Genomic DNA, 23879 nt, shown 5'->3' with positions numbered 1-23879 from the left:
AAGTAAAGAAGAATTATGCAAATAAAACTAGTATAGAAATAACTGATTGCCATGAGAGAAACACCAAATAATGTGCTTCGCAAATTTGAAGGAGGGAGAGACCTGGCTGAAGGGACCGGAAGGTACATGGAGGAGGCAAGCTTTGAGCTGAATCTTCTTGGAAGAGAGGTCGAGGACTTGTACAGGCAGAAATAAGAGGAAGGCAGACTACCCAGGAAAACTCTGAGACTCAGATGTAGAGACCAGGGAGTGAAAGTAGTTTAATTTGCTGAGCATTACAGGATCCCTGAAGGCGAAGAATGGAAGAAAATGTTACAAAGTAGACTGCGACCAGATCAGAGAAGACCTTGAGAATTTGATCTGAATCTGGTAGAAAATAGAGAACCGTCACACGTTTTCAGGCAGAGGAACAAAATCAGAGCTTGCTCTAGAAAGATTAAGAACAAGCATAAAATAGATTAGAGGGAAGGCGTACAGACTTAAGAGGGATCACTTAAGAATTACTTCACTAGTTCAGGGAAGAGCCCGAAAGCAGGTAAGGGGAGTGGGACCAGAGGAGGGGAGTGTGTAGGAGTTGGGGAGGGGGCTTGGTGAGAGGTGGGCCTGCGGTCTGAAGACCAAGGCTCATCTCTGAACAGTGGGTACCACCTGCTCTATTCCAAGGCCTATCGGTACTACTGATTTGACTTTGTCAGATACTTAGGCAACCTCTCTTTGTTTTTGAGAGGGAACTCTGTGTTCTAGAGAAAATAGGGTAAAAATTAGGCAGGTTTCAGAGTTGAGCTCAGATTTAGGCTGAGGGGAGAGTTTTCTTCCCTAGGAAGAGTCAAGCAAATTTTTTAGCTGGGTGGCCCTTTCTAGCAGAACTCAGCTACTGCCAAACCAGGTTGGTGGGGTTGAAAGTTCCAAAGACATTTCTCATGTCCTAATTCACTCCACTACTTAGCATTGCTTCCCCTGCTTCCCTTCAATCAACATCGAGTGTCTGCTACACCAGACACTGTTGTAAGCACTGCAAATACAGCACGGAAAGAGCAGGAATCTTGCCCTGATGGAGTTTCTATTCGTGGGCAGGGAAAGGATTGGGACAGGGGTATGACTGACAACAAGATAAATGGAGTGTGTCAATGGGCGGATGAGTGGTGGTGGGTAGGATAGCCAAGGTGAGAGAATGACACGTAGATAAAGGTCCAAAGGAAGTGAGGGGAAGAGTACTGCTGGCAGAGGGCGCAGCGAGTGCAAGGGCCCTGGGGAGACCTGCGCCTGCCGGCATTCTCAATAGCAGGGAGCCAGGACCCCCGCCCAGAGGTATTTTGTTTTGAGGCCTCTGTGGGAAGAAGCCAAAGCAGAACAGGCAATGCCAGAGTGAAACAGATGAGCCTGTCCTGATAGCCTAGTGGTTCAAGTTCAGCACACACTGCTTTGGTGACCTGGATTTGGTTCCTGGGTGCAAAACTTGACCACTCCCCTGTCAGTAGCCATGCTACAGCGGCGGCTCACATAGAAAAACTAGAAGGACTTACAACTAGGATATACAACTATGTCCTGGGGCTATGGGGAGAAGGAAAAAAGAGGAAGATTTTCAATGACGTTAGCTCAAGGAAAATCTTTCCCAGAAAAAGAAAATAATAAAAAAAGTGAAACAGAAAGAGGTTTGTTTCCAGGTTTAATATCTGTCTTCTGGACAAACTCAGAGGAAGCCTATCTCCCCAACACAGGACAAGGGGCAGGTTGTTCTGAGTTAGAGCAGCTTAAGGGCCAGGCACTGGCAGCAGTTGTGGGTTTGATGTTTTTATATAGCTGAGCTCATGCTCATTTTCATCTTCTATGTGACTTTAAGATGCCATTTAAAAGAGCTCTGCATATGTCAAATGCCTGGACACATCCTTTCCTACAGGGGACCCACCACACACATGCTCCACATGTGCAGAGCCTAGACGTGCACACACAGGCAGATGACCTCCGTCAGCAGCTACGCGACAGTCACCCAGGAAATGTGACGCGGCTTCTATAGGACAGTTTCTCTTCCCCAAGAACTTCCTGACAGGTGAGGAGATATGCATAACTGCTCTGGAAAACTGTTTGAAGTACCTTTTGAAGAGGTGCAGCAAGGAAGGCCTATTTAAAGGGTGAGAATTAAATGGGGGAAATGTGCGTTTGCATGGAAAAACGAAGCACTGACTTATCCCATGGTCTCCAAGGTGTGCCACCTACTTTTGTGCATAATTTCTGTCCAGAGCTGGGGTCCACAGCATCCCAGGCTTCCCACGTACCAGTATATGACACCTATGAGAATTCAAATCTACTGTCAGACATGGCCGGGATTTCCATGTGGCCCTAGGAGAAAGAGACTGGCACAGATCTGCTTTGGGGAAAAGTTAGTTCTAATTTTGCCTTGCATATTGTAACAAGTGCCCTAGAAAACACACACACACACACACACACACACACACACACACCGTATATATATATAACTTCTCTCAATGACAAGTAGGGATACCTGAAGAAAGGAGGGCATCTCTATTTCAGTCAGGGGGTACATTTGTAGCTCCACTGTTCCCCATGTCATTGGAGCGCTGCCATAACCATTGGTCATGCCTGCCCAAGTGCCTGATCTCCAGGACACCTCCCAGACCCTCCGTTGTGGGGCTGTGGGGCCCAGAGCCTCCATCCCTGAAGCGCATGGGACCAAAAGCCATTTCCTGGTCCGTGGAAATGGGTGTGCTATCACCCGAGCCTGACACTCCCTTCTCCCACTCCTTGCTGTCAGCAACAACCACCATTTTAGAGCCAAACAAAAATGCTAGCTCCGTATTTGCCTCTATTTCCAGGCACCAGGTGTGGAAGGATTTTTCCCAGTGTGCTGATTCCCTTCCCACTAGGGCCCTTTTACTCGCAGGCACTGGTTTATCCCAGCTTTTACGTGCATCAGCGGACTTTCCAGTTCCTCTCTCACCATAAAGCGTAGGTTGGGGGAGAGGGTGGAGGGGATGAGCAGAGCCAAGAGCAAAGGAAAAACTGAGCAGCTCAGTCTTGCCCAGCAACCCCCAGTCTCCAATGGGAACCAGATGCCTCATCTGGGCCAAGCCAGCAGTGCAATGCTCAGCACCTGAGTTCCTAAACCATGGAACATGGGCCTCCTCCCCGGTTCTCCCCACGCATCATTCCAAGAGGCCATGTCTAAATATGCTAAGTAAGAATTTGTATAATCTGTTTTCAATGTTGACAGGAAAGTTTGGTCCTCGCTTCCCAGAAGTCATCTGTAAGGCAGTCGCAGGAATAAGCACAAACTAGAAGAGGCTCACTAATCCCAAGAACAATGAAAAGTATCTGGGGAGGTCAAGGCTGACTGTAATTCAGACTCAGTCTAAGAGAAAGATAATCTAGGGTAACAGGTACGTGTGGTAACAATATGCTTAGTTTTCCAGAGCCACAAACTCATCTTTTAGTGGTGGGCTTTGATGAAGTCTTTCAAGAAACACTCAGTTCTACTCCCTGCCTTTCTAAGGTTCTTTTCTTCCTTCCTGTGGTAAATGGCACAGGATGGGAGAGCACTGTGTGTAGAGTCAGGAAACTCGGAGTCCAGCACATGAGCAAGTCATTCAACTTCCCTAAACCTCACTTTCCTCCTGAGTTCTTTTGGGATCCTCACTGTACCCCTAGTGCCTAGGACAGGCCCAGCACATGGTAAGAAGTCAGTATATATCCTTTGAATGAATAAACGAGGAGGTGTGAATGTACACACTGGAAATGGGTCCATAGTAATGGCAATCTCTTGAGGTCACAGTTAATTTAAAAAAAAACAAGTATAACATGAACCTCCACACACTTCCTACCTCTGTCATTTTTCCTCCTGATAATGAAGAGACACCTAATGATGAGCTGTTCACAGAGGCCAGCTCTCCCTCAGCTGCCCTCGGACTTGGTGTGAACATGACTGAAAAACTCGAACATCACAGCAGTGAAGAAAGCCTAACGAGGCGAACGGGATTTCACCGTGGAGAAGAAAGCCTTAGAGATGTGAAATGTTTCCAGAGACATGAAATGGGATGAAATCCAGCTGTGGAAAGGTGATGTGAAGAGCTGCTTGGGGCCCTCCAAACCCCTAAGAAGAGACAAAAGAGCATGTTCGGTTCCCCATGGCAGTGACCCTGATCCCAGATTTCCTCAGCTCCCCCATAAACCTGTCCAGCCTCGGAATTTGCCAGGGACTCTTGCGTGATTCCAACCCTTAACACGCTCCAAGTTCACATAAATGAGGCCTGCTCCACGTACAGAGGTCGGCCATCTGGTTCAGGAGTTCAGGAAATACTTGTGGGACTTACAAGCGCCTGCCAGCCTGTCCACAGTACAGTGAGTTCTCCCACGGTGTGCCGAAAACAACTGGCAATCTCCCATTGCCTAGAGTATTCACACCTTGAGGTCAGGGGTTGGGAAGAGGCCAGGCAGCACAGCCACTGGCGAGCCGCCTTCACCACAGGGCCAGACCGGGTGTTTCCCCCCCATGGGAACACAGGGGCTCTACCTTTGTGCTTCGCCAAGGCGTTCCATAAATTGGGTAGGAGGCGGTTGTGGAGAGAGCTGGGCTGCCTAGAACTTCCTTCTGGACTGCTACTGCTGCGGCTTCAGCCACGGTCTGATGAAACACGGTGTATGAGCGCCCCCTACTGCTCTCACCTAGATGAGCCCCAGGGCAAGGACTCAAAATCTTTCTTTGCCCTTAACCCAAACTTACAAAATATTTTTTTAAACCAAATTAAAAGACTTTTGTTTAAAATAAACACCCAATGAGACAGTTCAAACTGTTAACCACTCATTTATTTTTCAAAAGCCTTTGAACCAGAACAAAATGAAATTGTCTTTTCAGCTCTGGTTGCTACATTCTCCCTGGTCCCAGTGAAAATCGTCAGTGGTGATCCAGAAATATCTCCATGCCCCACACAGGCTCAATTTGTGGGTCGTCTTTGAGACTGGAAAATCTGAGCAACAGGGATTTCTCTGGGCTCAGAGGGACCCAGTACACGCTCCCAGGCCCCAGCAGGATTGTTATCAACCCTCCTTTTCCAGTCAGTGCTCCAGGCTGAGTACCCCCATCGCTTTTGGCCTCTGTTTCCTTTACTGAAGCTTCTCCCAAGGCCAAACAGCCTTTAGCAGAAATGAATGGCTCAAGGGAGGAAGGTGAGGGGCAGAGGTTGATCTTTCTGAATCACAAGTCAGAACACATTGTTCTGCTGCCCACAGCCAAGACCTCAAGGAAACATTGTCTCCCTCCAGACCACACTGGCCCCAGGCAGAGGAATAAGAGAAAGCAGATGGTTTGGCCCCTGAGAGAGGGAAATGCCCAGGGGCTGCTGGGGGTGGCCAAGGAAATGGGCCTGGGAAAGATTTTGAAATGCTGAAGGAGCCATTTCAGAGCTCAGCTCGTGAAAGTTCCTTTTGGCCTTTTCCACACGTGCCTCAGCCAGTGAGTTTACTTGGCAAGAGAGGTCCTGGGTCCACACCTCACAGCTTCAGGTGGAGTGCACCTTGCTCCCAGAAGTTGGGACAGGCCTAACTGCACTGGTTTTGGAGTCCGGCAACGGGGTTCGCATCTTGCCTCTTACTAAGGAAACCTGAGCAAGATACAGTGCCATCTCGGGCCTCGGTTTCTCTCCTGTAAATGGGGATGATAGAATCTACCTCGTAGGACCCTGATGAGGATGCAATGAGATGATGTAAGTAAGGCACTCAGCGCATGCCGCGAGTTGTTACTGACACTTCTTTTAATTCCTGGAGCAGATGGTCTGCCAGATCCTATCCAGTGCAGATACTCAGTAGGAGAGACAGATGTCAAGATAACTGTAACACCATTTGGCAGGGCGGGTGTACAGAGATGTGTGGAGGTGCGGTGAGGTCCTCGTCATTAGGAGTCTGTCTGTGCTCTCACATCCTTAAGGAGGGGAGGCAGAGTGCTCGGCTACGGGTTGGCTTCCGTGATGTTTCAGACCCTTGCCAACAATGAGATTGATGGTGGTATTCTTTCCAGTTCTAAAAGGGACCCTCACACAGCTGTTATCCCAGGAAATACTTCCCACTGAGCAACTGGAGGATCATGGGAAAGTCCTGGCACAGCCTGAAAAGGCACCAGGCACAGGCCCCCTTCGCCTGCACTGGCCCAGGCAGGTAGCCAGCCCTGACGTCACACCTACAGCCCCGGGCCCTGGACGTGCTCAGGTCCTGCTTCCTAAGTGTCCGCCTAGGCCGGGGCCAGAGGAGCCTGAAGCAGCCCCACATCACACATCAACTGCCCTTTTCCCCAGCCACAAATGACACAGAGTGGCCCTCGGCAAAAGCTTGTTGAATTAATGAATGACTTCTTTTCCTTTGGCTTATATAAATAAGCACTCAAGTGTTTCAAATATACATTTCAAGTTTTTTCTAATCTGTTTCTATACATTTTCCCTGTCCTATTAGGTATTTGGACAGTACTCAGATTAAGAAATTCAAAGAGGTATCCGATGCCCTATTTATTTTGGGAACTGTTCTCTGAACGTAATTCTGTGACTAAATGAGAGCGGCTTCTCTCCCGGACCTGGTGGCCCCAGCCTGCCCCCTCCCCACCCACACCCTGTGTTCCTGTGGCTCTTTGGAAAGAGAGCACAGGCTCAGGATGGAAGAATTTCGTTTTTGAGTTAAACAAGTCCACTCGAAGTTCCAGAGGAGGGGCCTGGCAGAGACCGCGTTCTGATCATAGGGGCGTGGGCGAGGAAAACTCTGATAAGCTCCACGGTGAAGGGGTGAAGGAATCGGCAGTGGGAGAGCAGAGCGCCAAGGCAAAGGGAACGTTCACTTCACACCCGGGCAGCCCTCCTGTCGGGAGATTCTGAGACAACGGAACAGACAGACAATGGGATTGAGGCCACCTCCGCCCGGAACCACCCTGGACAGCGCCCTTTAGGAAACAATTGGAGGTGAGGGGAAAGCTCGGGATAAACCCACGGCTCCAAGCTGCCCACGCAGGCTGACGGATCCTGGAGGATACACCCCTCTGAAGAGAATAGGAGGCAACCAGGAAAAGGATGAGAAACTAAGTGAAATTCTAAATTAGGGTTTCTTCAAAATGGTGTCATCACGGCAGGCACATCAGACCACAAAAGTGATCAGCACCACTTTCCAGCGCTACCTGGAGAATCAAAGGGAGCCCTGAACATAAAGACGGACACGGGCTCCCTTTACGTCCCGCCCATGCCCAGGCCCCGCTCCCTCCCGCTTTTCCAGCCGCGCCGTGGCAGCTCCCCCAGCCCTCCGTCTCTACCCCGAGTTCAGACGGGCTCATCCCAGAGGAGACGGGGCCAGGCCCCAAGGCCGCCAGCTGGCTGGTGGGAGCCCGGCTGCCCAGAGGCACAGAGAAAACGGACACCTGCTCAAAACCTCTCCGCCTTCTCCCTTCCCTGTGGTCAATGCCTGTTTGTCACCTTGTGGAAGAACAGCGTGAACCGTCTTCTAGATAAGCACAAGATATAAAGGCAGGTGACAAATATTCACACTCCTGCTTTGGAGTTCAGTCTCATCCTTCTCTGTGGTTTGGTGGCTTTCCAAGTTCCCTTCTCGACTGTCCCCCTGAGGAATTCCAGCCCAGGGCCCTGACCTGAGATGGTGGTTTTCCCCACCTCCTCCTGACACACACTATTCTCCCTCCCCGCCCTCAACCAACGTCCTTGCTAATGAAAGTCGCCCTCCCTCTGGCTAGGTGGACCTAGGGACTCAATAAGCAGCGACATTCCCCACAGGCTGGCAAAGCAGATGGAAAACAAGTGCATTACCAGCCTAGGGCAAACCCCCAGCCCAGATAACAGGTTTTATGGCAGGAGGGTCTCATGGCCAGAAGGTTTGTCAGAATTCCCAAAAGAAAGGGGGACTCATGCTTAGAGAACAGCTCCCAAATACTGGTCCAAGGTTTTCTAAGAGTCTGGCCCAACTTCATTCTACATGCTAAAGTTAGTTATTATTATCATTATTGTAATGAGAAAGATTGGCCCTGAACTAACATCTGTGCCAATCCTCCTCTATTTTCTGTATGCGGGATGCCACTACAGTGTGGCTTGATGAGTGGTGTGTAGGTCTGCGCCTGGGATCCGAACCTGCGAACCCTGGCATGGAAGTGGAGCACACGAACCCACCCACTACACCACCAGGCCAGCTCCAAAGTTCTTTTCTGTATGAGGTGATGGCATATGAATAACATATAGTGTGTGGTGGGCAGTATCTCAGAGTGCTGGCTCTGGAGCCAGATGAACAGCACCCAAATCCAAGACCCAGTATTTCCTAAGTGTGGGACCTTGGGCAGCTGTGTAAACTCTTGGTGCCTGGGTTTTCTCTCTGTAAATGGGAATGCCCACAGAGCTGCTGCGAGGCTTAAACGAAATCAGACACGTAAAGTAGAACACTCAGGCGATGTCTTCACTGAATGTTAGATGTGGGTTCTCTTATTCACAGTTCCAAGAACCATTGTCTAAGGAACCACTAGCTGAAAGGTCTATCCAGTTCCCCTCACATGTGATTGCAGGTGTGCAACACACACACGTGTGCACACACGCGCACCCATGATTACGAGCCTGGAAAAGCAAAAAGTATCATTTCATCACAAAAGGGTTGAGTCTCCCTAAATGAGAGTCTGTGGGCACCTCAGGTCCCCTTGGGAGGGAGAGGGTGCCCTGGTGTAACAGCCAGGTCACGTTCCTGTGGCATGTTCTCATCAGTTTATTCCCAGGACCAGGAGTTGATCCCTGAAACACACACCCTGCTCTTCCCCCCAAAATGTCAGTCTGTGCATGTGTGCATAGAAGCACACACCTGCCCCGCATGGCAGCTGTCTGCCAACCGTGTTCAGTGGGATGATGTTGCACACTTGCAACGCTCAGAGATCACAGACCCCTCCTGCCCACGGGTCACCTCTCTGTTCTCATCAACCTCAAAGCCATCTTTTGACCCTGCCCTGGGAATGTGCGGCCACCAGGTCCCTATGGCTGAGGGCCCCAGGTCCTGACTGCAGACTGGAGGCTTCGGGGACGTCCCTAAAGGGGCCAAAAGACCGGTCAGGAACGGCTTTGTGCCAGGGCCTCCTGCAGGTTCGTCCTGAGAGAGGGCACTGGTTTTACCGCACAAAAAGTGACGGGAAGGCAGCGGAAACCCACCTTCCGAGAACGTCTGGACCTGGCTGCTTCCCCTCCCACTGCACCACCCTGCCCCCAGCCCACCCTGTAAGGCAGTCCAGAAGGGAAAGCCTGTGACGCTCCCTAGTGGTTGAACACTTTCCGCCCAGCCCTTTAGGTTCTCTGGCTCTGGGTCTCTGGGGACTTGCAAACTGGGCTCTTGCCTTGTCTATAAAGTCCATCCTAACTAATCCAAATTTCATGGTCACCTCTGCAGAATCCAGTCTGGGTTCGACTCCCTGTCCATGCGATAGGATTAAACATTCACTACACGTGAATTTATGTCTTCTTGATTGGTCCCTAAGACAAATGAGAGACAAGGTAGTTTGGGGCAACCAAAGAGATGGATTGTTTCAAGATCCTAGCAACAAAGGCAAGGCTAGTCAGTCAGGAAAAGACCCCACAGGATTTCACTGACCTGTAGGGGGACCCAGCCTACAGCACTGGGCCCTTCCCTTGGAAGCCTGGGGTTGCTGTGCGTGGGATATGGGCGCTGAGGTGAACAGAAGTCCCACCTCCTCAGTCTCGCCCCTGCCCACCTCAGCTACACCTGAGTTGCAGTGGGGCCCCACACCTGGGGCAGAGCACAGGATGCCAGGGTCTCCTCGCCAGGTCTGCTGAAGGGGCCTGCTGACCCCCAGAGCCCACAAAACAGGGCAGCAGCGAGGGGGTTGGGAGAAGACCATTCCACCTGCCGGTGGACTCCAGGCCTCACTCCACTACCTCAGAACCTCCTCAGCCCCTACCCTCTGCCCAGGTCACACCCCATAACTACCTAGGATGCCTGAGAACAGCCATGTGCATAACGCTGCAAGACCAGCTACGTGATCTCTGGGGCCCCTTGCTCAAAAATTATTAAGAATTTAATGATGTACGCCTGAAATTCATACAATGTTCTAAACCAATGTTACCTAGAAAATAAAGGAGAAAAAAAGAGAATTTAAAGAAGGCAACACAAAGCACGAAACCAAGTCAGGGCCCTTCTGAGCAGGGCCCTGTGCGACTCCCAGGTGACAGCCCTGAGCAGCCGTCTGCAGTGGGACCCTATACTCCAGGGCGCGGCTCCAGGAACGGGTCCACGAGTGCATTGCTCATCCCACACCCTACGCTGTGGACCAGGCTTCAACCCACAGCATCCGGCACAAAAAGTGAATTTCCTGTCACACACTTGGAGCTGGAGATCTTGAACTGAAAATGCAAATGTGTGCAAAACGATTTTGGCCATTAGTCCCTCGCCCAGCCGTCACCTGGGTGAAGGAAAGGCAGGCCAGCTGCTGGCCCAAGCAGTCTGGCAGTGGCTGTGCCTGTGCCACCACTGCAGGCCCGCGCTGCTGTCCTCAGCAGGGAGGAATGGACACAGGCCAGGTGTCACTCCCTTTGTCAACTCAGACTGCACCAGCACCTCTGTCTTCGTTAGCACAGTCTGTGCCGAGCCTCAGGGTGACGAGCTGGACCTCCCGCTAGTTACGGATCCTTGGCCTGTTCTCTCTTGTAGGAGGTAACACTGGATTCAGAGTCACAATCGTTTTAAAGGCTCTGACACTTGCATTTCCAGGCACCAACGTCTGAGGCTCGCAGGAGCCTGGGGCCTGCAGGACACACGCCCTCCAGGGCTCTGGGCGCCTTCGGGGCCGTTGGTGGAGCTGGTGCTGTCAGCTTGTGGACACATGGCTGACACAGGGATTCCCAAACTGTCAGTGCATTAGAACCACCTGGAAGCCTGGTGAAGCACAGGCTGCTGCCCCCACCGCGTCCCCAGAGTTTCTGATGCAGGAGGTGTAGGTGAAGTGTGACAAACCTCTGAGACTTCCCCGGGGGTGTTGATGCTCCTGGCCCAAGGGCCACACTGTCATAGAGGACACGTCCAGTCCCCACAGACATATCACTGAGATGTCCTGAGGCGGGGGGCAGTGGGGGGGGGGGGGGCGAGGAACTAACCATCTGCATGTGTAACCCACTCCCCAGGTGGAGCCGTGAGCCTGGGAACCACAGGAGACTGGACGGCGGCTACAGAGGGACTCTGTGCCTTCGGGGACAACGGCATGCTCCTGTGAAGTCTCCTGACGACCCTGCCTCCATTTCTGGCCTGGGGAGGGAGTTTTCAAGACAACACCGGCCCATGGCAGGAGAATGAGGGTGCTGTGGGCAGGCCTGGGCCAGGCCGGCCTCCCTGCACCCCACTGTGTGGGCAGCCACATCCACAACTGGGCCAAGGCCCAGCTGCCTGAGGGGCACAGGACTTAGGAACCGGACCACAGGGGAAGTTCTCCCTCCATGTCAGCCATTTACAGCACAGCACCATGTGCATAGCCTTCTGACAGCGCCTTCTCTACTCCCCGCACCGTGGTAAAGAACAGATACCCATCCCCTCCCCTGGGAGGAAAAGCCAACACAGACACCTGTCGAAACTTCTCCCACCCTCCAGAGGTAAAACCCTCAGGTTAAAATGAAAGACACATCTCACCCCCTCCAAGAAGTCTGTTCAGATTGCTCCAATCAGACTGTATCTTTCCTCTCTTTGCTTTCTAAAACTCATGGAGGGCAAAGACCATTCATCAACAAATATGTGTTATCATCTTCTAGGAGCCAGGCCTGAGCTGGGGATACAGCAATGAGCAAAGACCACCCTGACTTCCCTCAGGACACTGGCCATCTGATTTTTCTTCCTAGGTCCGCTCCTCTCACCCAGCCCAGCTCATACAGTGCCCAGGCATACAAAAGCCCTCAAATGTCCCTTTGAGAGCTCCCTAAGCCTCCCCAGAACCTTGACACTGTTCCTCTGGGTCATCCCAAGCACGGAGAAAGAGAATACTTTAAATAAATACATAAAAATCAGAGGAGGATGGCTCTAGAGGCGCGAGAGCCCTCAAGCAAGGCAGCAGGCCCCCTCCAAGCCTCAGGACCCGTGCACGCACCCCACGCTGGACAGTCATGAGTTCAGGCACACCCTCATGTCTGAGTGTGCAAGCATACACACACACACAGCACTCACGGGACCACCTCCCCACTAAGAGAAAGCCCCACTTTCTTTCTTCCCGGGAGGAAGCTCCTCCCCACTTCTGCGGTGTCCACTCCCCCTGTTCCCCTCCTACCAGGGCACCAGGCTCTGATCTCAAGGCTACAGGTAAGACCAGAACGCAGCCCCTTGCTGGCCTGGAGAAGGCCACAGGGCACTATGCCCCTACTCTTAGCCTGACTCCAGGGGCTGTGCTGAGGGGAATTTAAACCCGGTTTCTTGCAATTGGGGCTAGGAGGAAAGAGGAAGGAAAGCCCCTCCACTCCAACAAGTAAAGAAACTTACCTAAAAAGAAAGAATTTTACTCGCACACAAAGACACACACTGAACCCCACCCTGGGAGCTGGTAAAACAGTATAAATCTTAGTCCCGGCTGTTCTCCAGGCTCCTTCTGGCCTGGATTTCCTGAAAAGTGGGACCCTAGGAGCCCCCCGCAGCCCCACCGGAGGGGTCCCAGAGGCAACTCCACAGCTGCTCCTGAATCCGAGAGGCCGAAGAAGCCATCTCCAGGAAGACCTGCCGCCAGGCTTGGGGCTAGAGGGCAGGGCCCGTGTCTTCGGCCCTCTGGGCCTCAGTGCTGCCAGGGTCCTGCCTGTCCCATCTCCCAAGCCCGCTTCAGAGCCTGAGGGAGGTGAGAGGCTCTCCAGGCCAACCTCCGTCTCCAGAGTCCTGGGGATTCACTTCACAGTCTGGTTGCTGGGGGCCCGAGGCAGAGGAGCAGTTAGTGAGCCTGTCCTCAGCCCGCTGGTGTGCACGTTGTGGTGGCTGGCGGATGGCCCTTGCATCTACACGCCAGTCTGCTCTTTAATCCAGTCCCGAAATACAGGGAGTCTCGTGTACACGCCTGGCTTGTCCCTCTGCGCGCAGCCATCACCCCAGCTCACCACGCCGGCTTGGAAGATCCGCCCGTCCTCCTCCACACTGGACAGCGGGCCCCCGGAATCGCCCTGAGCGGAGACAAGCCGTCTGCATGAGCACGCCCCCTCCCACGCCCCAGGCCCCGCCCCGCCCCGGCCCCCCAGCGGGCCCACCTGGCAGGCGTCCACGCCCCCACTGAGGTAGCCCACGCACATCATGCGCGGCGTGATCTGCTGCGGCAGCAGCTTCTCGCAGGTCGTCTGGTTGATGACACGGATCTCGCCCTTCTGCAGGATCAGCGCCGTGGTGCCTGGGGACAGGGCAGGGCAGGGCTGAGCGCCGCTGGGGAAAAGCTCCGCGCGAGACCATCCCAAGGAGGCACTTCCCTAGCAAACTCTGGAAACAACCCAGATGCTTATGGTGGCAAACGGTTAGGTGACACATCTACTCGACGGGATGTGGGCCGCCTACAGCGTAACTAGGTGGCAGGCCGCACACGCGTCAGGTGATAGGAGAGCGAACATGACCACGGGAACGGACGCAAGGCAGGCGCCGCGCGTGGTTCCGCTAAGCTGGCAGAGCTGCAGTCGCATTTTCTTTTTCCTCTCTATAGTCTACACATGTTCAGCAGTGTGCCCTGTTAATATGATGACTGATTTTTTCAGTGTAACATTTTCCACCTAACAGCCTGCAGATGGAGGCAGGAGGACAGAGGAAGCCAGGCTCCCGGACGGTGCGGACGCGGGCGCAGCTCCCCCAGCCCTCCTCATCACGAACAATGTCTTCATATTCACCAAGTCCTGCTTGGGAAGGTGTTTTTACCCTCACTTTTCGGAGGAAGAAACACGCTCAGAGAGTTGAAGCAACTCTCCAGGTCACTCAGAGTGTCAAGTGGCACAGCCAGGCCTTCCACCCAAAACCCGGCCTCCAAATCCCTCCGTTTCACTAGAAGCCGCCATTCCCTCCTGGACCGCCTCATCCCGCAGCACAGGGAGGTGGGGCACCCTCCCGCCGCAGCCCCGCTCACCTCCCTCCTGGGTGTGGCCCCAGCCGGTGACCCAGATGGCCTTGCCGGCGGGGAAGGCATGCGAGACGCCGGGCAGGCAGATGGGCCGCACGGTGCCGCTGTACTCGGCCGGCTGCTGCAGCTCCAGCAGCGCGATGTCATAGTCGAAGGTGAAGTCGTTGAAGGCAGGGTGGGAGATGATGCGCTTGATCCGGCGCTCCTGCACCCCGGGGGCGCTGCGCTTGCTCTGGTCGTGCAGGCCCAGGTAAGCGGTCCACATGGTGTGGTCAGAGTACCTGGAGGGGCCAGGAGGGCAGCGCTGAGCTGAGGGAGCCTGGCGCAGGCGCCCACCGAGGCAGAGCCACCTGCTGGCTGCCGAGCGGAGGGGCGGGCGCTGGCTCCTGCCCGGCTCCACCCTCGGCTGGAAACTCCTGGGTCATTTTGCCACAGCATTCAACCCCCCACCTCCTCGTTTCCCTCTTTAATACATTTCTATCTGATTGCCAAAAATACATATCTTATTAATCTGATCATTCACAAAAGGAATAACGCAGAAACCAATCCAAATATTTTTTTTAACACAGTGGTATGTATTCTAAGTACCAAATGAACCGAAAAACAGATTGGAATTTCTCTACTAGGTGTGCTGTGGGCAGTAGGACAGGGTGTGGTAGTAGGGTGTAGCACTTCTGAAACTGTCTCGTGCACACTGGAGGACCCAAGGAATATGGAGGAGACAGTGATGTTGGGAGCCAAGCTCTGGGTGGGGCTTAGAGGCAGGGAGGAAGTGGGGTGGAGGGAGGACAGGAAGAGCGTGCGCGGCTGAGCGCAATCAGAGGTAGCAGTGAAAGCTCGTGACTTTTCAAACAAGTGGCCTAAAACCAATGACATTCCCACAGCACCGGAACTTGGTTTCTAGACATCCTTCTCAACGAAAGGAACCCAGGCTCCTTGGAGAGATGGCTCCTTCCAGGCCTGGTAAAGCATAAAACAAACATCTAACACTTTGTGTTACCAGAAGCGAGTGCTCAAGCAGTGATGCAGCCAGTAGGACACGCCTTCCCAATGGCCAACATCAGAATCATCTGAACATCAAAATCAACAATCGGATTAAATTACAGTCACGCATCACTCAACGACAGGCATAAGTTCTGAAAAATGAGTCCTTAGGCAATTTCGTCGTTAACGCACGCATCACAGAGTGCACTCACACAAACCTAGATGGTGCAGCCTACCACACACCGAGGCTCTGTGGTACTAATCTCATGGGCCCACCGTCATAGCTGCAGTCTGTTGTTGACCAAACGTAGTTAGGTGGCGCGGGACCCTACACATGTGCTGGATAATATGAAAAGGGGAGGGGAATCCGTGAGTCCATCCTGAGCCTAAAATACAACTTCAAAAAAATTTACAAGGGGAGAAGGAAAGCTATTCTTTACAGAAAAACACCAGCTAATAAATACAGAAGAAATGATATAACAAGAAATCACCTTTTGCACCTACCATAGCAAAGTAACCAATATGTGCAAGAACCATTGACGGATGCTAAAACCATGGGGAAAGATTACGGGGAACAAGATATTCACACGGATTCAAAGCAGCATCCACGATTACTTATTTATAACCAAGGGAAGAAAGCACCTTTATGACGGAGAAACCCGCAGACACCACTTTAACCAAGTAATCAGACTTTTCTCCCAATCATCCCCCTTGATAGGATGTCATGTGCTTCTTGAAAAGGACACCACATCACCAGGCAGTGTTTCCTGACAAACAATGTTCAACCTAACTCTAATCATGAATAAACGATCAGAAAAATCCAAACCAGAGAGACAGTCTGCAAAATAACTGGCCTGGACTTTTCAAAATTGTAATGCCATGAAAGATGAAAAATAAAAGGCCTGGGGAGACTGTTCTAGATTTTAAAGAAACTAAAGAAAATGAATGACTAAATACAAAGCATGACCTTTAACTGGATCCTAAACTTAAAAAAAAAAAGAAAGTTATAAAGAACAATATTGGGATACTTGGCGTCCATCTGAACTATGGACAGGATGCGAGCTAAGAGGACCACATCCACGCTATCGTTTCTGGACATAGTAACTGTATTGTGGTTACGGCAGAACTTCATTGTTCCTGGGAGATAGAGGCTGACGTACTTAGGGGAGAAGTGTCATGATGGCTGCACCTAACTCGGAAACGGTTCAGAAAAATACATGTGGCCGTCTTGGGAAGCACAGCCGAGATGTGACCTCTGCGATCGAGCCTGTGGATAAGCCTGTGGATGAGCCTGCGGATGAGCACTGTGAAAGAACGTGAGGGGAAGGTGTGTCAGGCACCACAGAGGGCCTAGAACTTCCAGAAGATGAAGAAGAGAATAAAAGAGGAAGAGAAAAAAAATCTGAAAATCTCTGCAAAATCAGCAAGAACATCGTGGGAAAAAAAGCCGAAAAAGTGGTCACATGAAAGAGACTGGTGACATCCCCACGCTGCACTGTCACAAGCACATGTGGCTGAACAGCAGGCATGGAAAGAGTTGTGAAGGCTCAAGCCCTAGAGAGAATCAGCAGTGGGTTACACGGCAGCAAAGAAACCCCTGGAGAGGAGCCCTGGCCGTTCTGTCATGGAGACCGTGAGGCAAACGGCGGAGGCTGACAAGAAGGACCAGTCTGTGACGGAGCTGGCCACCCTGCTCTAGGAAACTGCACGCCGGTCTTCCTGCTCCCGTCTCGAAGATGCCCAGACGCATGCTAACAGGACCTGCAGGATGACCTAACTTGGTCTTGGTGTCAATTAGGGTGACGCACTGCTGCTGACAGCAATGCTGTCATAACTAGGGACGCACCCCTCAAAGGCGATGACGACACGTCACACACAGGAGGAGGCTAGGCTGCGCCTGAAGAGTTACTTGACACCCTGCTCCCCCGCCCTCGGCCACCAGGCGTCCGCCCTTCCTCTCCGCTCCTGTCACAGCCAGCCTGATGCACCAGCCTCCAAACTGGTCTTTTTGCCTCCGGTCTCTCTTCACTCTGATCTGTTGCTGCTAGATAATAACTTCCTAAAAACTGCTTTTGTGAGATCCTTTTTGTCTTATTCAGCAGCCTAGAATGATTCCCAGGACCCACCAGCTCAGGCCTCACCTCCTCAACCAGGCATTCTCTATCTGCCATTAATGCTGCCTTTCTTCCCCAATCATCCTCATATCCAACCATGCATTTATCCATCCATCTATTCATTCATTCAATAATTATTGGGCATCTATGATGTTCCAGGAATTGCCACAGACTCGATCTTCAAGTTCACAGCATACTTGGGGAGAGAGCCATGCAAACTACCAATGACAGCACAACGTGAAAAGCGTCCTGCAGAGGACCAGGCAGAGTGCCACGGAACAGCACGGGTGGGGACAGTGAGTGTGGAGAGGAAACAAGTCATGGACCGGGCCTTGAAGAGCAAAGAGCATTTGGTCAAAGCCTATGGGCGGGGAGAAAGCAGCACATTCAAAGAGAGCAAAGGGAGTGTTTAGGAAGCCCCCAAATTGAACAGGGGGAAGGTGTGAGGGCAAGTAGAAAACTAAGGTAGGAGAGCTGGGCAGGGCCAGACACTGCGGCCACGTTGGTCATGCTCAGGGATTTCTACTGCATCCTGCGAGCTCTGGCAAGCACGTAAGCAAGGGGGGGACCGGATCAGATGGGCCCTTTGAAGAGACCACTCCGGCACTGTGGAGTATGGAGCAGAGTGCTGAGGCAGCGGGGAGCAGGCAGAGGGCGCTGCACGGGCGGGCGCCGAGGCAGGAGCCACGAGCCCGAAGGAATGGGGCTGCTCCTTCCCCACTGTGGGAAGGCTGAGAGGATGGGGCCGGGGGAGGCGGGGAAGGAAGAGAGTCACCCTCGTCCCCTCTGGCCCCCGTGATGCAATTCCCTGACACAGACATCCCTTTGTCACTCCTGTGCTGGTGTCAGCTCCACGCCCCAGGCTTTCCAGACCCCCGGCCTGGACCCGTTCACCCAGCTCTAGCTCCAGCCCCTCTTTCACAAGGATGTTCTGTTAAGCCGACCACAGGGGTCTCCTCTCCAGAGCCCACGTGACTCATCTAGGGCAGTCCTTGGTTACATGCACAGACTCGGTCTCTGGTTGTGTAAGGTCCACATGCCTACCAGTAACTGAGAGACCAGAGGTGATGGCACAGCCACCGAGACCCCCAGTGACTGCCACGGCGTCGGGGAGGGCGTCAGAGCAGCTAACAGAGAGAGCCGACAATGCACAAGCACTCTTCCAAGTGCTGACACGGTAAGTCACTTTATCCTCAAAAAAGCCCTTCAAGGTAGGGCTGCCCATTTTAAGATCAGGCATAGAGAGATTAAGTAACTTGCCCAAGATCACACAGCCAATAAGCTGTGGACCACGACCTGAAACCAGGCAGCCTATGCTCTTAACCACAGTATAGCACCTCTCGGTAACACCCTGTGAGCACTTGTGGACTCAGAAACATATCCAAAGTGACTGCACACCAGCATAGCTCACCCAGCCTGGCTCCGCTCACAGCACTCCCTCCGACTGGACGGTCTGAGTCACCTTGTCCAGTGACAAACACCCTCACATTTCAACACTCAGATCAGATGCCCCTGCTCATAAAGGCGTTCTGGGCAGTCACCCCCGGCCTCGGGCAGGATCCTCAACTCCACACACTGTCCTAGGTGACCCGCACACAGTGCCGGCGCAGCTGGAACTGTGTGAGTGGATGTGCGTGTACATGTACGTGTGTGTGCACGTGTGTGTGCGTGTGCATGCATAATGGATCTTGTCCTGCCGCCCTGGGAAGTCTGTGAAGTGCAGGGACTGTCTTATTTGTCCTGGTCTCCCCGGTGCTAATAGTAACAGACGTTGAATGTATTAACTGGCAGAGGTAAGACTGGTGATCAAGAGAAGATGAAGGAAACGGAAATAAGAAACAAAACAGTGAAACACGGGAGGAGGAAGAAGTAGAGGAGGGCACAGGGGTGGGTCTTCCAGAAGGACACACAGGTGTACACGCCAGCTCGCCCTGCCTACACGGCCTCAAAACGGTGGGACTGTGGTAACCATGGGAGCACCCAGCTCTTAGTATCTAAACACCAATTCTCGCTACAAGGGTTCCTGGGGGAAACGCTAACTTGAGGGCTGGGCCACATGAGCCTCCAGAACCTGGAGTGCCCAGAGCAAGGAGTGGCTCCAACGACAGAAGAGTGGGGGCATGTCACAGGGACACAGGGCCCACCTCACAGAGCTCCCAATGGTCAAATCTGGAACAGTCTGAGCCACAAAGTAAATACCATGGCATTGGGCTTCAACCCAAAATATAAATATACACGAGTCCCTACGAACATAAATAAATGATTAAATAAATAAATGGGAGAGAAGAGACAAATCTTCCTTAGCAAAGAATTCCAAATGGACTCACATCAAAGAATACAGAAAGGGAGAGAGACTTGCTAATGGAGGAAGCGGGCAAACACTGTCTTAACCAAATGGCGAAGCCCGTCCCCACGAGCAGGCCTGCTGCACCGCCCGCCTGCTGCCATGACGTGCTGTGCTCGCCACACTCACAGCCCCGGTCTAAGCCTGAGACGCGGCAGACACACCCAGAGGGGGTGTCCTACAGGACACCTGGCCTCGAGACCGCTATGGCCATGACAAAACCAAGACTGAGAAACTGTCACAGACCAGAGGAGACAGGACACCAGAAGGCAGGGTGGAGACGCGGACGGGCTCCCAGAGCAGAGAGGACAGCAGTGCAAACTCCGGCGCGAGGCCAGGAGCACCTGGAGCGGGGCCCAGGGCATCGGACCAGGGATCGCACAGTGTCGACACACGCACCATGTCAACACCCAGGGAATCGAGTGAGGGGCTGTGGAAATTCTGCGCTATCTTTGCAACTTGTCTGCATTCCAAAATAAAAAGTTTATTTTTAAGAATTCTTAAGTAAGCTCCCATCACCCCAAAAAGAAAGAAAATTATTTCTGCCCAGGGTAGAGCAGAGTGTGACAAAATGAGAAGACGGAGGACGGTCTCAGCCCAGGGACAGTCGCCCTGAGCCGGCTCCCCCGACCTCTGCGTCATCTCCCTCGCCCAGCCTCCGCGCCCTGCTGACCACACCCAGCACCTGTGCCTCAGGCCACTTCAGGCCCAGGAAAGTCCGCGGCGAGTCTCCCCTGCTCCCTGCAGAAGCGCCGCACGGCAGCCCGGGTCACCTTCTCATGGAGCTGCCTGTGGCCGAAGGGCACACGCCGGCCAGCAGGAAGGCCGCACAGTGGGAAGGCCCACTCCCCTGTGCCCGCTTCTCCAGGAGCAAGGCGTCCCCTGACACTCCCTCCCACAGCCAGTGGCCAGAGGGCCTGGGCAGGCCAGACCTGAGACACACAGAGCCCCGGCCCTGGGTCGGGCCACTTGTTCCTGCTAATCCTCTGCCACACCGTCTGGGGTGCCAGCACGACCGTTTCTTGGTGACCTTCCCTGGGCCAGGCTCGAGTCTACCCGTGGACCTGAGGCCACGATGTGCTGAGCACCGATGGCGCCAGGCACAGGGCTTCTGTCTCAGGTGCGTTGTCGTGTTTAATTCTCACAACTCCACAGATAAGAACTCGGTGTCACCATGATCTGTGAAGAACCCGAGGCCTGGGCAGCGTGAATGAGAAGCCAAGGTCACCTGGCAAGCCAGAGCTGGCATGTGGACGTGAGGTTCATTTTAACTGAGCACAAGGAGGCCCCGCGGGGCAGAGACCGACCGCACAGCTTTGGAATCCACCCAGCTGGGTTCAAGTCTGGCTCTGCCACTTAACAGCTGTGCAACCTCAAGCAAAGTCCTTACCTCTTTGAACCTCTGCGTCTGTAAAATGGGGACACAATCAGACTTGCCTAACAGTTGCTGGGAGAGGCACTGGCACACTGCCTGACGGAGAGCCAGCACCTATAAAGGACCGTCTTTATTATCACTGTTAGTAAGCCCCATGCTGGGGTGTCGGCCCTCCCTGTAGTCCTGGTCCTGCCCCAGTGCCATCCCACCTGGGCGTGACTTACAGACACCGGGGCTTTCCAACCCCAGAAAACATAGAGAAGGGCCCCACTGGGGGCCTAGGAGGGGGCCTCCCTGCTCCCCCCCCCCCATGGCCTACCTGAATCCTCGGTCGTCGACGTAGCAGTGGGCGGCGGACACCATCCAGCTGGGAGAGATGAGGGAAGCCCCGCACACGTGGCCCTGGCCCAGTGCATGGAGGCTCACCTGCCAGGGCCACTCGCCTTCGTCCGCGTCCGTGCCCCCGACGACCCGAGACTGCCTGGTGAACGGACGCAGCCCACAGTCTGGCAGACAGAGAGCCCACAGGAGGTGAGTCACCGTGGGCCTCAGCCCCTTGGGCGCACTGGGCTGTCCAGAGCCCAGGGGCACGTGCCTTCAGGGGTCACCAGCACTACTGGAGCAGTTGTGGCCTCAGGGACCCCCTACAGGACCTCTGAGCCACAGTGACCCACCGACTTCCACTGGGCCCTCCCCCTTGCTCCCAAATTCAAAACCCTCGCACTCCCACCAACCCTCCTGCACAAATGCACTCAGGGGCCTTGGCCCCCTGCTGGTGTATTAGATTTAACGTGGGTGTCATTTGCCTCGAACTCCGTATTGAATGCTGATGGACACAGCTTGGGGGGGCCCCTGGGTGACGTGAAGTCACAGAACAGCTGCAGCTATGCTCACGTGTAACCTGAGGCCAGTGCTTCCGAAACACACAAGAGGCTGTGAACTACAGCATGGGTGGGGTGGGGGGGCCACCCTGCTGAACGTTCTGGTAAGCTGTGCTGCTCTCCTCCAGCATGACGGGGAAGCCAGCACTGGCCTCTCCCCTGTGGCTAGGTCTACAGAGCAAGGGCCAGGCCAGCACTGCAGCCAGGACACCAGCCCTGCCACAGAGGCACTGACATGCTGGCTGCCCTGGGCCTTGCCGGCAGGACCAGAGGTGCCCATGGTGCAGTGCCTCTGTGCCATTAACAAAGTTATCCTTTCCTCCAGGCACACATATCCTCTCACCAGAGCAGAGCTAGGTGAGTGAGGCACTAGACTGATCTCTGCCTCTGTATGCACCTTGCACAGTGAACAACCTGCACAACCGTATGTGGAGGCCCTACTCACCACAGTTGTTCTCATCTGAGCCATCGCTGCAGTCCTTCTTCCCATCACACTTGGGGTTGCCCTTGCTCAAACAGAGCCCATTGTCACAGCGGTAGGTGTGTTCAGTGCAGGTCACGGTGCTCACTGCTCAAGGAGGAGGACACAGGGGAGGGAATCAATTCCTCTGTGCCACCCAACCAGAAGCCTGATGATCCATCCACATCGCGTCCCTCACTCAGGCATGCCCCATGCTGACCATCCCTCCGTCCTTGCTAAAGGTTCTCCACCTTCCAGAAGTGGAGAACTGACGCCCTCAACTTGCAGGGTGTTTGTGTTTATTAAACTCTGGACACGCTGCACGTGTCTGCTCACAGCTGCCTCCTCGGTGCAGCTCCCACCAGGAGGAAGGCCCCGAAGGAAGGTCTCACCGCTGTCGCACGTGGCCTCGTCGGACCTGTCCCCACAGTCGTCCTTCCCGTCACACTTCTGGCTCTGCGGGAGGCACTTCCCGTTGGCGCATTTGAAGCTCTGAGCCGGACAGCCTGGGGAAGCAGAGCGCACTCAGGAGAGGTTTTGCACCCGGCCGGGAGGCGGCCCACAGCCAGGTGGCCCCACTCACTGCACTCCAGCTCGTCACTGTTGTCCCCGCAGTCGTTCACGCTGTCGCAGACCCAGAAGAGGGGCTTGCAGAACTTGTTCTTGCACGTGAACTGGTGGCTGGCGTCACACTCTGGGGGTCGAGGGGCGCAGTCAGCCTCCCCCGGCCGCCTCCCAGGGACGCGGGCTGCCTCGCAGCCCAGGGCCCACCTTCCCACCCAGAGAGGGTCTGGGGCCAGCGCTGCAGGAACAGCCCGCCCTCACCCAGAGCCAAGGGGACAGGCTGGACAGCTCCGGGAACCCCTCCCCGCCTCGGGCCTCGCTGTCCAGGGGTCTCAGGATCGGCCTGGGATGGACTCACTGCAGCCAAGCTCGTCGCTGTAGTCGGTGCAGTCGGCCCAGCCGTCGCAGCGCAGCTCGCTGCGGATGCAGCGCCCCGTGTTGCACATGAACTTCCCCGGGCACGCTGCGGGGAGAGGGCAGCCCTCAAGGTCACGGCCGCCACCCCGCCTCCCGCCCCTCCCCTCCGGGGCCACCTCATGGCCAGCCTGAGGACCAGTGGAAAACGCCTCCCAGCCCAGCCTCCATCGCCAGGAGGAGGGAGGCGGCCAAAGCGGCACCCCAGGGCCGGGGTCTCCCGGCCACCGAGCCCTTCAGGGGGACTCCCACAGCCAGCGGGGACGCACTGGCCACGACCTGCAGCCGGGCTGGCCGGCCTCCTGACCGCCAGTGACCCACACGCGGGAAGCCCTGGGCAAGCGGAGAACGCCGGCCAGGTGAGCAGTCACTTCTACAGCCCGTGTCCTTGGGCGGCCACATCCCCGAGGTCAGGCCCACAGCAAGCGAGGCTCAGCAGGACAACATCCCTGTCCCGTCCAGTGTGAAACGGCATCACCGGGATTCCCTAACTCTGAGATACTCTCCAACTTCAGTTTTCTGAGAGTGGAGAGTGCCTGACACTGAGGTCTCAAGGCAGACACAAAGCCGGGCCGTGTGGCTCCTCTGCGGTCGCTGACTGCTCGCGGACGGGGCTCGCTCGCCCAGTCACGGGTTTGGGCTCACGGGCTCGGGCCG

The 23879-nt window shown here is 54.3% G+C and overlaps 1 protein-coding gene across 1 annotated transcript in view; it reads right to left on the bottom strand.

The window, feature by feature from the left end:
- Positions 1-12493: 12493 nt before the first annotated feature.
- Positions 12494-23879, bottom strand: part of ST14 (ST14 transmembrane serine protease matriptase) — a 39458-nt gene continuing 28072 nt past the window's right edge. The window contains exons 12-19 of the mRNA XM_070623443.1: positions 23167-23271; positions 22828-22938; positions 22637-22750; positions 22230-22352; positions 21223-21409; positions 14093-14367; positions 13239-13375; positions 12494-13154 (exon numbers count right to left, since the gene is read on the bottom strand). Coding sequence (XP_070479544.1) covers positions 12993-13154; positions 13239-13375; positions 14093-14367; positions 21223-21409; positions 22230-22352; positions 22637-22750; positions 22828-22938; positions 23167-23271 — 1214 coding nt within the window. The 3' untranslated portion in view covers positions 12494-12992. The remainder of the gene's footprint in view (positions 13155-13238; positions 13376-14092; positions 14368-21222; positions 21410-22229; positions 22353-22636; positions 22751-22827; positions 22939-23166; positions 23272-23879) is intronic.

The sequence above is a fragment of the Equus przewalskii genome, chromosome 6 (genome assembly GCF_037783145.1).
Source record: "Equus przewalskii isolate Varuska chromosome 6, EquPr2, whole genome shotgun sequence".
Classification (NCBI taxonomy): Eukaryota; Metazoa; Chordata; class Mammalia; order Perissodactyla; family Equidae; genus Equus; species Equus przewalskii.
This window is presented reverse-complemented; position numbering and strand designations above follow the sequence as displayed.